Genomic DNA, 16,742 nt, shown 5'->3' on the forward strand with positions numbered 1-16,742 from the left:
AGGGGACATAAGCTGAGGAAGTGGGAGAGGGAGAAAGCAGGCTTCCTGCCAAGCAGGGAACCCGATGCAGGGTTTGATCCCAGGTTCCTGGGATCATAACCTAAGCCAAAGGCAGATGATTAATGACTGCGTCACCCAGATGCCCCTTGAAGAATCCATTTTTACCCACTACAGTTTTGAGATTTTTTTTTTTAAGTCGTCTTTACACAACACGGGCTCAAACCCACAACCCTGAGATCGAGTCACACACTCTACCAACTGAGCCCGCCAGGTGTCCCCATCCACTACCATTTTTAAAGATTAATTTTGAATTTGGCATATTTAAAAATAACAAGTTTTTGAAATCCTAGCATGTTAAAAATAACAAGTTAACAAAATACTGCATAACATATTGCTAACTCTCTAGCTACCAGAAATTCTACAAAACCAGCTAAATGAAAATGAGGACCCAAAACTTACAATGCTGTTACATATTCAATTACATATTCAATTACCCTGGCAGAATAATCAAGTACAATACAATATGCTCAGAGCTATAGTGGTGGGACTTTTAGTAAGACTAAACACAAATATATTATGTAAATTTACAAAGGAACATTTTTAAGAAACACACTTCAGTATTATCTGTGCTTTCCAAAAAATGGAACATGAAATATAATATTAAACCTCCCAATCAAATCTAACCTGCCAAAGTAACCAAAAATTAATATCCCCAACTCTTTAAAGAACTGTGCAACAATGACAGCCAAAAGAAAGGAAGCAGCAGAAAGTAAATTGGTGACAGCACTTATTTATTTACTTAAAAGTAAATAGTAAATTTTAAAAAATGATATAACACGTATATGTATTTTCCCAATTTCAATAAAAATATAAGAAACTGGGTGGGGTTATGGACATTGGGGAGGGTATATGCTATGGTGAGTGTTGTGAAGTGTGTAAACCTGCCGATTCACAGACCTGTACCCCTGGGGATAAAAATATATGTTTATAAAAAATTAAAAATTAAAAAAATATATATAAGAAACCGAGAAAAGTAGTAGTCCATGTATAATTTAAACCATTTTTTTTAAGATTTTATTTATTTATTTGACAGAAAGAAATCACAAGTAGATGGAGAGGCAGGCAGAGAGAGAGAGGAAGGGAAGCAGGCTCCCTGCTGAGCAGAGAGCCTGATGCGGGACTCAATCCCAGGACCCTGAGATCATGACCTGAGCTGAAGGCAGCGGCTTAACCCACTGAGCCATCCAGGCGCCCCTCCATGTATAATTTATATTTTCCATATTTCTTCTTTGTTGTCAAACATGTAGCTACTTGCAATATGTGACTATTTAAAGTTAATTAAGATAAATGTAAAATTCAGTTGTTCAGTTGCCTAGCTCACTTAACGTACTCAGTCAGCACACATAGTTAGTGGCTATCATACTGGAGAACACAGAAATAGAAATTTCCATCAATGCTGAAAGTTCTACCAGACTGCAGGCTACAAGGCAGACAATTCATTTTTTCTCTGTAATTATAAAAATTCTTCCCATGAAACTGCAAACATTTCCCCCTGCACTTGAAACATTTTTATAAGCTTCCTAACCAGACATTGATGAGAACCATTTTTTTTAAAAGATGATGGCAACAACTAACAGGACAGTGCCTACTATGCATGGAAACAGCAACTATCTGCCTTGACTCAGAATCTCATTTCATCTTCATATAAACCCTATGACGTAGATGCAGGTCTACAGTCCTTTCTCTGAGAAACGTTCTTCAGAATTCCCAGGTTTTCAGGTTTTAGAAAGTTAATACTGAACATGAAGCATATATATATACTACGTACCACCACAGGCAGTCTAGGTAAGCACTCAGGAACACAATGGAATGTATGTACGAGAGGTAAGTGAATTCTAGAAGTACCCGTGAACCAGCTACATCCTGGTTCTGCCAACAAACTGGTTGAGAACGAGTATTCTCATTCTCCAGTGAAATACTTTGCAACCATATAGTACTTTTGAATGACGGATCTATGAACTGTCACCTATTTTTCCCGATACAACTACGGATTTTCATTAGAGAATTACCAAAATGACCATCCCCCTGGACTTGAGGGATTCATTCTAAGACTGAGCAACATATTTTTCTCCCTGGTAATTACAGACATTCTATCCTAAACTTGAAAGCCTTGTTTACTTTCTTTTCATGAGATAACTGATAGAGATATTTCAGTACAAATTCAAAATTCTATTTTGTACCATTTATAAGACGACACTTTTTTTTGGTGCAAGCACTTAATTCAGTTGGGATCTAGCAACTTAAACATTTCCTTATTTCATTTCTGAAAGGAAACTAGGTAAAACCAACTTTCAGTTACATACCACTTTTTAGGTTCTCAATCAGCTTTCACAGATTTTCTCACTTTCAGGAAAGACTGTGACCAATTTTAAATAATTCTAAAATCTTCCGCATTATTGTATTTATAAACCAATGTATATCTTAAAATATTCCAAATAGATGCATTCCACAAAAAGTACAAGGATAAGTTTATCCACATATTTTAGTGTAAATTTATCAAGAATTAAAAGAAAATATTAATGGCAATAAAATAGAACATTTAAATATTCAACAATGTAGCTATGTTTATATCCAAAATTATGACATATCACAAATATGAGCATCCAATAAGGAGCCTATAAGTATAACAAATACATAATTTCAACAAAATATTACACTTTCTCTTCATTATTGACATGACCTTACTTAAAAATATTTGGTGATTAGGCATAGGAAATTAAAATAAATGCTATGATAATATGAAAATAACTTCATCCAATACTTATAAAAAAATTAGACCTCATTATTAACAATACTAATTAACAATAATTATTCAGCTTTCACATTATTTCATTAGAGTATACTACTCACACATAAATTAGTAAACACTGATTCATAAACTAAATTTTCTAAATCAAAATCAAAGCGTGATTGGCTGAAATGTAGTTTAGCATAATATGTCAGAAGTACGGACTCTTGAGGGAGTTAGACTTCCTGGCTTAAATATAAGGTTTTGCCACTTACTCTAATGGCAAGTTTTTGTAAGTTACTTACTTTTGTGTCTCAATTTCCTCATCTAATTTTTAAAAGGGGAATAGTAGGATCTATCTCACCAGGTTGTGTGAAGGTTAAATGAAATGGTACATGAAGTAGTTAGGCAGTGCCAGCATTCACTATTGTCAGTAGTATTAAAGCACCTCTGAACTTGGAATGAATTGTTAGCACTATTTACCTTTTAAGAATTCTTCTCCAATTTCCTAAAAACTTAAATGCACCAAGAAAACAATATTTGAAGGAATGCTGTGTGAGTTGAATATATATCTAATATTTACACATATGTTTACATATCAGGTCTCTTTAAAGTCAGATTAACATGAGGCTAGAACTGGGAACATGACTCTTTCACAGCTCCTAACTTCAAAATGCTAAATTATAGCCAAATGATGCCATTTCACATAGACATCTATGCCCTCACCTAAGGCAGCAATGAATGAATAGTTGTTGCTACATGCCCCCAAAAACTCCTAGGAAAAGAAGCAAATCTGACTGAAAAAACTATTAGTTCAGTTTTGGACATACTAAGTTTGAGGTGCTCATAGAATACTGCAGGGCGTTCCGGGAAAAAGTCAGAAGTAGAGACCTCAGGAAGCTTATTCTCAGAAGTTCATCACTCTTTGTACTACCATGAAATTAATTTTTCATATCCTATTACCTAATAGTTATGTGTCTCCACAAACCTCTATTGCTACACTAAGTGGAAAGCATCTAGGTCCTGCCATGTAAGGGGTCAATAAATGTTGATTTCTTTAAAAACAAAAAACTTGCAGAACTATATATACAGTTAAGAGAGTAAATTTTATCATATACTAAAAAAGCTAAAACAATTTTTTTTCAATCTGTGAATTTTAAATAAGGATGAAATTTTCATTTTGAAGAATTCTTACAAAATAAAGTACCTACAATGGGGATTTGAAAAGATTTCACTTTGTAATTTACGGAGTTAAGTAAATTACTTGAGTTCAATAACTTAAAAATGAAAAGCCTCTGGACCCTCCCAGCACATATTATTCAAAGAGCTGTGATAAGAAGCATGTAGCAAATGTGCTGAGTTATTTGCTCTAGGTAAGGGAAAGCTGCTATCATCCCCCATGCACCAACAACTGTCTGCTAATCCTTTAGTTTACAATCTACAGAAACACCTCCTAAAGAATGCTTCACTGTACTATTTAGAAGCCAAACTTAAAATATGATCCATTCTATCAAGGCTCTAACAGTAGTACAGACCTGCTAGCCGCCAGCTCTGTATTTAATAGCAGATCATGACAATTTCATCTGTGCTTGACAACTGGACACCTTTCATTGAAACTATTCCCTGGAAATGACACTACAACATTGTTACTTATGTAGAGGGCAGGGAGCCAGTTGAAAAAAAGCCATTTATGGTGAATGGGTGTGAAAGACAGTAACAGTAGAGGATTAAAAAATGGTAATACAATATAAACAGGCTTAACAGAACTGTGAATGGGGATACACAGAATGGAATTTCTACAACACAAAATAAACACGAAGATTTAATCCTGCACTTCTCATCAGAAGTAAGCAAGAATAAATATATACTGCTTCTCATATAATCAAAAGCCTGAAAACCTTATACTGATATTGGTAAATTTAAAAGGATTCCCTCAATTTGGGCCCTTTTTTCCTGTTCTATGAAGCAATTCATAAGGGAAAAAAAATAACTTCAGACTATAAATGATGAATGTAACTATTAGGAGTAGCCTCTCTAAGAGGTCTGAAATAGAAGGAAAATGTACATTTCTTCCAAAGCTGTAGCCAACAATAACTTTTGCATTCTGAATCCAGCTTAAGCATTTTAGTTGAGAAGATGTTTGCAAAAGTATTTAATAAGAAAGTGCTGAATTTAGCTTTTATTTTTTTCTGTTTTCTTAAGTGGCCTGCAGTCTATCAAATGCACTAAGAACCTCCCCTAAGTGTAAATGACCAAAAGGAAATAAAGCTTTCCCCTTATAGAAAGCTGTTTCTATAGATCAGGTAAACCTTTTCTGTAAAGGGCCACAGAATAAATATTTTCAGCTTTACAGGCCATATGGTCTCTGTCACAAAAACTCAGCTCTGTCATGTAGCATGAAAGTAGCGACAGGTAACAGATAAATGAGTATGGATGGGGTCCAATAAAACCTCATTTTCAACAACAGGCAGCCGGTCCATGGGACCATGACCATAGTTTGCTGACCTATGCTATAGACCTTGTTTTTTTTTTTACCTACGACAAATATATTGTTTTAATAAACACCACCAACTTTGAAATATGATGTCTGTGATTTGCTTTAAAATATTTCATAAAAGAAAAGTGGAGAGTAGGTTAAATGAGACTAGCAAAACACAATTATTGTTAAGGTTGAATGATGGATGCATGGAGTTCATTATCCTATTCTCTGTAATTTCATGAGTTTGAAATTAAAAGCTTTTAAAAATACAAAGTAAATCAATGAACCAGCTCTGCAGGAAAATGAATTTCTTCACTTTAATGTAAACCTTCTAAAGCATATTTATTATTTTGAAATATAATTAACATTATGCCACATAAAAAATTCTTAATGTAAAGCAACAAAACTAAAATGAAAAGGCTTATCATATGGAAGAGTATACCAGCATAAACCCTTAACATTTTCCATAATTTAAAACACAGGCTCCCCCATACAGCTCCTAAATATATTAAATTTATTCTCATCTTATCTAACAAAATATTACTAATTTTTGGTTTAAGAATATAATTATTTTTATAGGGCACATGTTATTTATGTTAACATGTAATAGGTTTATTATTTTCCAAATAAATTAATATTTTTATATTATTTAAATTTAGAGTCCTAAACTCTAAGAAATAAGTATTCATGGATACAACCTACATAAACAAACGCTTTAGGTCTTCAACAACTAAGAATGTAAAAGGATCCTCCGACCAAAAAGCTTGAGAACCTATGGCTTAAATGTTCTCATTGTTGTCTAAAGTATGTTTACCAAGCATATGAACAGCATATGTATTTGAACAGTCACATAGTAAAGTTAATCCACTAAGAGGACTATCAATATTCACCCACAAGAGGAAGATACTTAAATCATCAACAGAAACATTCTTTTCAACTTGCCCTGTATGTCATAAATAACGTACACACAGGAAAAGAAGAGGTCTAATGTGTTGTCCCACTTATGCAGATAATTGTCTCCTGAACCAATAATAAAGAGAAATATATGCTAGCAGACATCTCTAATAAGAGCGCTATCTCCTACCAAATCAAGCTAAGCCACGTCACTCAATGCAAAAAGCTAGAACTCAAGCTAAACAGGGCCTTAGGAAAGAAATCTTAACGACTGTATAATTTCTCAAAAACAATAAATGTGTTTTTTAAATGTTCTAGATTTTTTCTCAACATTTAGCAATATAGTGATTTCAGATATTATCAAAACTAAAAAGAAATTTAAATTAGGCTCATGGAATTATGATATTTGTGAAAAACTGAGAACCTCTGTGAAAACATCTGAACTATCCAAGAATATAATCAATCTCAAAATTCTCTAAATCTAAAACTAAAATAGGAATAAACAATCTGTAACACAGATTTGAACAGATAAAACCAGAGCAAAAATATTCATGTGACTGTCCATTCTTTTATTAAGATAAACCAATATTTATTTTTCAAATACAATACCACCTACTATTTTTAATCACTTTTGCCCCTTTTTTATATGGCTATTTAATCTATTATCAGACTACTTCATTGTTACTTAAGTAAGCATTTCCAAGTTAAGTTTTAGAAACTTTATTGTTTTTGTTGTCTTTTATCAACCTGAATAAACTTAAAATAGTAATGTGTGATACAGAGACATACTTACATCATACTCTGTAACTCTGCTGCAAAGCTTACAGACTTCCCTGTACTTCTTCCACTACTTGAAGTAGCAGTAGACATGGGGCTGGCTGCAGTATTATTCATCTAAATAAAAAAGAAATAAAGCTTACAAAATGTATTTAACTATAAGTAAATGCATCAAAAATGGAAGCAATTATAAATTACTTCAAAAAGTATAGAAAATTTTAAATTTCTAGTTTCTTCATAAATCTGCTTGTCCATACTTAATGTTCTTTATTAAAATGAAATAGTAAAATGGGGGCACCTACGTGGAGTAGTCAATTTAGCATCCAACTTTTGATTTCCATTCAGGTCATGATCTCTGGGTCCTGGGATCAAGTCCCGCCTAGGGCTCTACTCTCAGCATTGAGTAGGCTTGGGATTCTCTTTCTCTCTCTCTGCCCCTCCCCCTACCCATCACACTCGCATGTGTCCTCACTCTCTCTCACAAATAAATAAATCCTTAAAATGAAACAGTAAAGAAGAAAAAACTGCTTAGTCAAATACAATATCAAAAAAGTACTCACTTAGGCGATTAACATTTTATGGAAGAAAAAGATTCATTAAAATACTTTACTAGAACCCCATGATTTTCAAAATGTGTTCCAAGGAGCCCTAACGTTCACAGGCAATACTTCAAGGAGCTTCCAGTTGTCCCAAAGCACACCCTCCCAGTTCCATCCAGAATCAGAGAACAACTCTGATTTTTCTATTTCATGTATTGGGGTTCCAAGTAAGAGTTAATATAAAGAATTGGGCAGCTGTAAAATACAAAATTAGAAAACCACTGCATAATCTAATTGCTATTTGAACCAAAACCTAAAATATAAATAATAAAGTCAATCAGTAGATCGTAAATAAGCATTGTGATATTTTAAAATCTCATGGTTAAGTAAATCATCAATTTAAAATGTGACTTTTTCCCAATAAAATTAAGTTGATGCATAAGGGGAAAAGTAGATGCCAATCCTAATATATGCTATTTTATTTAATGCACGTGGTAGTCCCATAAACAAGAATTAGTGAAAATAATGTTAAAATAATGAAAGTAGATAAAAACCTCAATTACGCAGTAAGTGCTCAATAAATGTTAGCTATTATTTCATCTGTCCATATAAATTTTGCAATATAATTTTCCTTAAAAATGATCTGCAGATTTGAATATATGATATGAGATATATATATATATATATATATATTATTCTATTCTCTGTAATTTCATGAGTTTGAAATTAAAAGCTTTTAAAAATACAAAGTAAATCAATGAACCAGCTCTACAGGAAAATGAATTTCTTCACTTTAATGTAAAGTTTAATGTAAACCAGAAGTCAGGAGTCAGACTGTCTAGGTTCAAATCCCAGTTCTGCTACCTTACTAGGACTTTGGGCAAATTACTTAACTTCTTTGTACTCCAGTTCCTTCATCTTTAAAATGGGAATGATAATCCCACATTCTTAGGGTTGTTGTGAGCATTCAATGAACTAATCTGTACAAAGCATTCAGAACAGCTCTTAGCACACAGTAAGCGTACAACGTTAACTTAGTATTGTACAGAGAAAGAATTCTTTTACTGGTCAGCTAAAAGCTTTTATATGACAAATTGAGGTTACTCTTTTTTCAGAATTGCAAGTCTCAGAAACTTGAATATTTTCACTAAACAGCCTTAACACGATTCAATAAATATTAAGTACTTGGTTTCCTTGTAAAATATTTTTCAGTACTGACATCATCACTACAGCTAGCAGTCATCCTAGCTCAAAAATCTGTCGTTGACTCCTCCTGCACCCTATCATTTGTAAAAACAAAACAAAACAAAACAAAAACAAAAACAAACAAATAAAAAAAATTCTACTTATGTTCGTACATCCTCCCCATCTTGTTCTACTGTATGGCCCTCTCTATAAGCACTATTTATAGCTTTTCTCTTTCCATCTCAATTCATTCTTCACCTTGCTGCGAAATTTATCTTCTTTTTTTTTTTTTTTAAGATTTTATTTATTTATTTGACAGAGAGATCACAAGTAGGCAGAGAGGCAGGCAGAGAGAGAGGAAGGGAAGCAGGCCCCCGGCTGAGCAGAGAGCCCGATGCGGGACTCGATCCCAGGACCCTGAGATCATGACCCGAGCCGAAGGCAGTGGCTTAACCCACTGAGCCACCCAGGTGCCCCCGAAATTTATCTTCTTAATACATCCTCTAACCTGACAGCTCCTGTGGGCAATGGAGGCTAAAACTGATATAGGAAACCCAAACCCGGGTATTTACCAAGCTCTGAGATGGAAGGACTGGGCTCCATGAAGATGACTGAAGGGATGAAAAAAAAAAAAAAAAAGCCACCAAAAACAACAACAATAACAAAACTACTATAAACTACCGCCTGAGACAGGCCATGTATGAAGCGTTTGAGAGAAGGCAACAGGACAGAGGCTTAAGATGAGCAGCACACTAGCAGGTTGGCTAGATCTGGAATATCCCAATATCCTCCTGTGGCAAGGCCAACTATCTGCCAGCATAAGTCCTGCTCTAGTATGAGGTCCCGAAGGGCGAGAGCAAATGAAAGAGCAGAAAAGACAAAACCTTTTACTCAAATTGAGCCTGAAAACCAAAATTCTAAAACACATAAAGAAGCTAACGCTATGAAAGACCACTGACTGTTTTTAAACCTCATTTTTTTTTCCCACAGACTTTTACAATAAGTACTTTTTTCTACAAACAATATAGGAAAAGAAGCATCACCATTAGAACTCAGGTTAAAAAGAAAAATCACATTGCCAAATCCAAGATTGGGGGAAGACAAACAGGAAGTGACTAGGAACAGTCCTACAGAATCAGGACAGTGATAAAAAAGGAACCTGGCTCTCTCAAGGACCTTAGAAATGGTTTCCCTCATCCCACCAGAACCCTGGCAAAGATACGATGTCCCAGAGAAAACATTAAACTCAAAGTTTATTAACCCCAATCTCCAAAAACAGATATGATTTAAGGTGACTCATATCAGACTGGAAGACATGCCAGTGTGTGGCACGATCCTGTGACCTAATGTCCCATGACACTGCGGGAGCAATCTGCCCCTTTTTCATTTTGCAAATCCAGTCACCCTACTTTAACACTCTGAAGAGGAGACACTTCAGAAAGTAAATTTGTATTAAAACCACAGCTCTCTTCAGTTGTCCCCCTACTGCAAATGTTTCACATCAAGGGTATTTATTGGTAAGAGGTAAAAGGTCCCAATCGTAGTTTATTATAACCGTGATCATCCTTTCACAGTCAAGTTATTTAATTTTTAAATCAAACAGGTGAATAACATTTTTCTGACATGATGAGCTGATAGCTCATTAGAACCTTTAAAAAATTATTTCCCATACCCACATTTCATTTGATTTAGATAATTAACTTCTTTAGACATAACTTCTTTACACATCAAAGTCCTATCATCCCAATGCTTTATTTCCTTTCTCCTAGACATTAAAAAAAAAAAAGTCAGTTAAAAGCAGAAGCACTCAAGTCAATTTTCTCTAATAAATACAGTTAACATGGAACTGAAAACCTACTGTAATCTTCTCAATGGGTTAATGTCCTGCAGTTGTTTTAGCTTTCAATCGAAATGCAGCTGTTTGCCATATTTTACAAAATGAATTCAGATGTGCAGATGGAGACCTAGATTATTTCAACATGCAACAGTTTAAATGTGAACCCGAAGAGTAAGTTCATCTCTGATTAATACTTATATTTAAACCTGATCGTTAAGCCAAGAGCCAATACTATGTCACACCTGTAAGCTCTTATTCTGGAGTAGAAAAATTGAAATATTTTATTTCAAAATGATGGAATTTAAGGATATACCTTTTCTCATACTGTCACAACGAATTTTTTTTTAATTATAGTAAACTTATACATTAAAATGTGAATTAAACAAAAATGTAATGAACATGCTACTGGGTTTCTAATTATAGCTCATATTTTTGGTGCTAAATGACCAAAGATGAAATACCATGAAACATCTTTGGCTTAAAGTACCTCCAAGAGTTGAAAACTTTATTACTAGTTATAGCACCATCAAAACAACATAAATATCTGGATTGTGAAATCCATCAGTTTACCAATTTATTAAGACAGTGGAATGTTTTATCATTTCTTCTATTACATCACTGCTGAAGAAAATTAAGTCAGCGGACCTATATACTGATTCTGAGCATAACAGTTCTAATTCCAATCACCCATAAGCTGAACATCCTGCATAATATAAATTAATAGAAAACTGTTACAATCAGAACATTCTCATCTTCATAGAACTCCAAAGGCAGGAAGCAATTATGGTTAAGCCAACACTATTATACACTTCATTCTGGTTCTGTTGTTTAAAAAAACCTCAAATTACATCATGATACAAATTTTTCCTGCTGTGAAAAATAATACCAAATGATCATTCAATGACCGAGAATGTAAAAAATAAAAAAAAGTTAAGTGTACAAAGTGTTAAAACTTCTATACCTAGTATTTGGGATACCACAATGGTAACTCCAATATATTTATATATGCCCCATTTCAAGTGGACTTCAGAAAGTATAAAGCTCAAGAGTGCATACAATTACCTGCTAAAAGAGAAGCAACATACCATGAATAACTGAAAGAACAGATGATTCACATATAATTTTTAACTGTTTCAAAACCAACTGCAATTTTTTTGAAAATGCTAATTGTATTTTCATAACTAAAGATCATTTGTATTCACTTACCCCATATCAAATGAGTTCAGGACCTAAAATAAGATGCATCAGTCACAGCATTTCTCACACTACACACTACAATGTTAATTATTTCCTTGTCATCGACCTAGCTAACTCCTTAATGACAGGACACTGCTTATTCTGTAATTTTAATACCTAATATGCTGCCTACCACTGCTGATACTCAGTAAACGTTGCATGAATGATCAAATTACTAAGTGGTGTAATAAGGGATAGAAAGATAAGAAAGATGTATCTGTGTCATTTAGTAGCTTATAGCCTACTGAAGTGAACAGATCAGATATACTCAATGGAATGAGTTTAGATAAAGCACAAGATCCTCTTAGACAAGAGGAGCAGCTAGGACCCATTCAATTATGGGAAAACCGTCCTGAGATTTAATACTTGTAACAATCTGAAAATAAAGCATATTTAACTGCATTACAAACAAAACCAGGTAAGTGAACAGCACATCTGAACTATCCATGTCACTGGATTACTATAAAATCAAAGTGCAGAAGTGAAAGTACGTTGAAAATTATGAAGCACCATAAAAAGCAATATGATAGCAAATATTTTTCCTTACCATTCACTGAGCAATTATTTTTCTTAAAAACTACTAGAACAGGAATAAGTACTTCCTAACCAAAATTAGTTTGATTCTAATTAGTATGGGTAAGAAGCTACAAATTTTCATTAGGAACAACCAATGATCAAAATGACAAGTTATTAACTATACTATAAATAGAGAATCACCATTTTAATATAATTATCAAAGGCTTCATATTTACAGACAGAAAAACTCTCCTCTGTAATATACTATTTCCTGGTATATTTTCCCCCACCAAACCTGCTTCCCTGTTCAACATTCCCAGTTCTATTAAGAGCAACACTACTCTTCAGTCACAGAAGTTCATAAAGTCCATGGCGTTTTTGATTGACCAGCACCTCTCCTGACAACATCCATGCAATCTGCTCCTGGCATCTTTTGTTTTAATAAAGCAATTCTAATGCAGTCTCTTCCTTTCCAATCTCATCTTAACAAATACACTTACTACAGTACCTTTTAAACACATCTCTCACCTTTCTTTTTTTTTTTTTTATCTTTTTAAAAGATTTTATCTATTTATTTGACAGAAAGAGGCACAGAGAAAGAGGGAAAACAAGCACAAGTAGTGGGACAAGGAGAAGCAGGCTTTCCACTGAGCAGGGAGCCCAATGTGGGCCTCAATCCCAGGACCCTGGAATCAGGAACTGAACCGAAGGCAGACGCTTAATGACTGAGCCACCCAGGCGCCCTCCCACCTTTCTAATTAATTCCGTATACCATCTCCAAAGTATTCATTCTTATTTAAAATTATTTGTAACTCCTCTACTCAAGGCATCCAGTATTTCTCCTTCACCTGCAGGATAAAACTTATCTAAAATCAGTCCAACAGGACCTCTGCAGCCTCCTTTCCCACAGCAGTCAAAGCAAATACCCAGTTATCTCCCAGACCATCTCAGGTTCTTCTGAACCTTTAGCCTACAGTTCTTCCTCCTTGCAATACCTTTTGCTTCCTCTCCACATCCTAGCTGCCTAGAGAAGCCCAACCTAAGCTCATTTATCTCCAAGAAGACTTTCCAGACTCATGATCATCAGGAATTCTCCTTTCCCTGTCATCTAATGTTTTCATTTTGAATTCTTTTGTTGAATTTTAAATATTTCAGTGCACACACATTACTTTAGTTTTATTAATAAAATAAACTTCCCAATTGTTGGCAGTTGACTGCACCTGTACCTCCCCCTTCACAGAGAAATGAAAAGCCTTTATTTTCTAACTCCCTCCACTCCCCTCTTTCAAAATCACCATACCTTCTCCTAATTCCCTCTTCTTACATTCAAGGCACCTCCTTAGTTAAAGCCAATGCCCCACCTATTCGTTGGCTTTATCCATTCCTAACTATTTAGTGAGCACCTACTCCAGGCCAAACACTGGTGTAAGAGCTCTGGATATGGTCATGACTGAGCTAGAAAAAAAAAAAAAAACGATGTTACAATGCAGGAGATGAGCATATAAATACAATGCCAGGTAGTGACAAATGCTATGAAAACAAATTAAACAAGTTGTTTTCAGCCAGGAGGTGACATTTAATAGAAGATATGAATGAGGCCCAGGAGGGAGCTTTGGAGAACTTCCAGGCAAAAAGAATAGCAAAATACCAAGATCCTGAGGCCAATGTGGTTCAAGTGAAGAGAACAAAGCAGATAAGCAGTAGAAAATAAAAAGGTCTGAGAGGTAGCAAGAGGTCAGATGATATAAAGCCTTCTAGGCCATAGAGGTTAAATTTCAGTTAGATATAATGTAAAACTACTAGAGAACTGTAAAAAAGGAAGAGACTTGAAATATTTTAGGTCTTAAGGTTTATTTATTTTGGAGAGAGAATAAGATAGCATGTGTATGCATAAGCACAGCAAGTGGGCGGGACATACGGAGAGGTGTGGACGGACGGACACACACACACACAAGACCCCAAGGGGACTCCTGACTAAGTGCAGAGCCCAATAGGAGGCTCGATCTCATGACCCTGAGATCATGTATTATCCCCCTACCAATGAGGAAGGGGGGAATAAAAACTGGGTAAAGAACGTAAGTCTAACAAAAAAATCAGGCTTTGATCCCAGGTAGCTGATAACCTGAAATATTCTGTCCATGTACATACGTATTTTTACAAAAATTCACGGATGTCCCATTTTAGTGCCTTAGTTTTTTTCATCTGTAAACAATGCCAATCTCCTTTAACATACTAAAATAATGTGAAATTACTGAGAAGCTGTACACATAGTAAGCAGTCGAGGACTTGTCATTAAGTTATTTCAGAGACTGCTGACTTCAGAAATTCTTTGCTTAAAATTAAATCTTTGGCAAACGGATAAACCATTATAACAGACAAAACTATAACTACACAAACTGGTGGGAGGGGAACCAAAGACATCTGAGGTTCAGAACTACAGTTTGAGAAAAACTAATTTCATCCAAATCCCTCATTTTTCAGGTGAGGAAACTGAAGTCCAGAGGGGTTTCTTGAACTGCCCAAGGACACTTCACTATTTAGTGATACAGCTGGGACTAAAACTGAAGTCCCAACTTCTGGTCCACAGAGTTCTCTCTACTATCCCACGAGGAACATACAAATAAAAGTTGTTCATAATTAACTCACAAGACCTCCATAATGTCTTTGTCATAGTGAACTTTGTTGCAAAATATCTGCCTATGCTGAGTCAGTTTAGCAGTAAATAGCTGGGCTCTGGAGTTCAAATACAGGCACACTTACGACGTGCTCTTGGGCAAGTCACATCACCTCCCTGCCTTAGTTCCCTCATCTTTAAAATGCAGGTTAAGGGGCGCTTGGGTGGCTCAGTAGTTTAAAGCCTCTGCCTTAGGCTCAGGTCATGATCCCAGGGTCCTGGGATCGAGCCCCACAACGGGCTCTCTGCTCAGCAGGGAGCCTGCTTCCTCCTCTCTCACTCTGTCTGCCTCTCTGCCTACTTGTGATCTGTCAAATAAATAAATAAAATATTTAAAAAATAAAATAAAATGCAGGTTAAAAGTGTACTCCCCTTGTAGATTACATGAAGCAATATTTTTAAAGCACCTGGGACAGTGCCTGGTACATAGAAAGCACTCAGTTCATTATCATGATGATGAAGAAGAAGAAGAAAGAAGAATCCAAGCAAAATTACAGTTTCTTAAAAACATTTCACAAAGAATTACCATTAAACATACATATTCTCAAAGAAGGAATGTTATGATTAGGAGTAGTCCTTTAAAGATCCAGAAGCAAATAATATGAATGAAGTGAAACATACAATCTTCAGTCATTGAACCTCTATGGCATTTAAAACAGCAAGAGTGTACTCGGAGATTTTAAAATAATTTATATTTGTATAGTATTTTCCATTTATAAAGTACACTCACATAAATTATTTCAATTTTATTGCCCTATGAATTTCATGAACAACCATTTTTTCAGCAGCTACTACATACCATATGCCAGACAGCATGCTTTTTTCATATTCAGTACCTTATTTAACCTTCAATATCCACTAACTATCCACCAGATCTTATCAGAGGCAGTAGTATAATGCCAAAAAACTGAGAGATCCATTCCAGAAAGTAACAGCCTCTTCGGTATCACCTATTAAGTGGGAATGACATGTTTGGATAAATAAATGAGATACAGCATTTTGCATAGTAGATGGAATACATCAAAGGCCCATTAAAACATTGGGTCTCCCTTAGTGGTAATACGGAGTTGTTTTGTGTAGAAAATATGTCACAGGTGCCTGGGTGGCTCGGCCGGTTAAGCATCCACTCCTGGTTTCGCCTCAGGTCACAATCTCAGGGTCCTGGGATCAAGTCAGACTCTGTGTGCATTGTGGAGTCTGCTTAGGATTCTCTCTCCCTCCCTAACCCCCCCCCCCAAATAAATCAATCTTGGGAAGAGAAAATATATTGCAACCAGATCAGCAAAGTACCAATACCATGATTTACAGTATTGTTAAAAAGAGCAACCTCGGGTAGTGCCTGGTATACTTTATACAGTTTCACAAATAAAAATATACAACAATTTTTGCAGATTTAAAGTCAGTCTCTACTAGAGGTAGTAGGTTAACAAGTTGAGACAAAACCAATTAAATAATGAAATGTCTGTAAAGCATTTAATGTGTTTCACCCATAAAATTGCACAAAGCAATTTATGCCAGTCTCTTCTGAAGTCTTCAACAATCCTGTGAAAAGTCTAGGACGAGCTGAGATACTAATTCCATTTTACAGAAGAAGAAATTGAGGTTGGGAGAAGTTAAATACTTTAACTGAAGTCACAAAGACAGAATATGGTAGGGAAGGACTAAACTTAGGTTTTCAGAATTAGATTTAAGTACTTCTTGGCAGTTATCTACAATGTATCTCAGAACATCAATATCTCCTCCAGATCCTTTATTCAATAAACTTAAGGGGTGCCTGGGTGGCTCAGTTGGTTAAGCAACTGCCTTTGGCTCAGGCC

At 35.1% G+C, this 16,742-nt stretch overlaps 1 protein-coding gene and 1 long non-coding RNA gene across 6 annotated transcripts in view; one reads left to right on the forward strand and one right to left on the reverse strand.

Annotated features, from left to right (window-relative positions):
- Positions 1 to 14,896, forward strand: part of LOC309866030 — a 47,210-nt gene extending 32,314 nt beyond the window's left edge. Inside the window, exon 3 of the long non-coding RNA XR_014312377.1 lies at positions 14,733 to 14,896. This is a non-coding gene — a long non-coding RNA (uncharacterized lncRNA). The remainder of the gene's footprint in view (positions 1 to 14,732) is intronic.
- Positions 1 to 16,742, reverse strand: part of SUPT3H (SPT3 homolog, SAGA and STAGA complex component) — a 574,965-nt gene that overhangs the window by 554,829 nt on the left and 3,394 nt on the right. For all 5 annotated transcript variants that reach the window (XM_082733219.1, XM_082733218.1, XM_082733217.1 and 2 more), the window contains exon 2: positions 6,955 to 7,055. In XM_082733219.1, the coding sequence (XP_082589345.1) occupies positions 6,955 to 7,055 (101 nt within the window). The remainder of the gene's footprint in view (positions 1 to 6,954; positions 7,056 to 16,742) is intronic.

This window comes from Mustela nivalis, assembly GCF_964662115.1.
Source record: "Mustela nivalis genome assembly, chromosome: 5".
In the NCBI taxonomy this organism is placed as follows: domain Eukaryota; kingdom Metazoa; phylum Chordata; class Mammalia; order Carnivora; family Mustelidae; genus Mustela; species Mustela nivalis.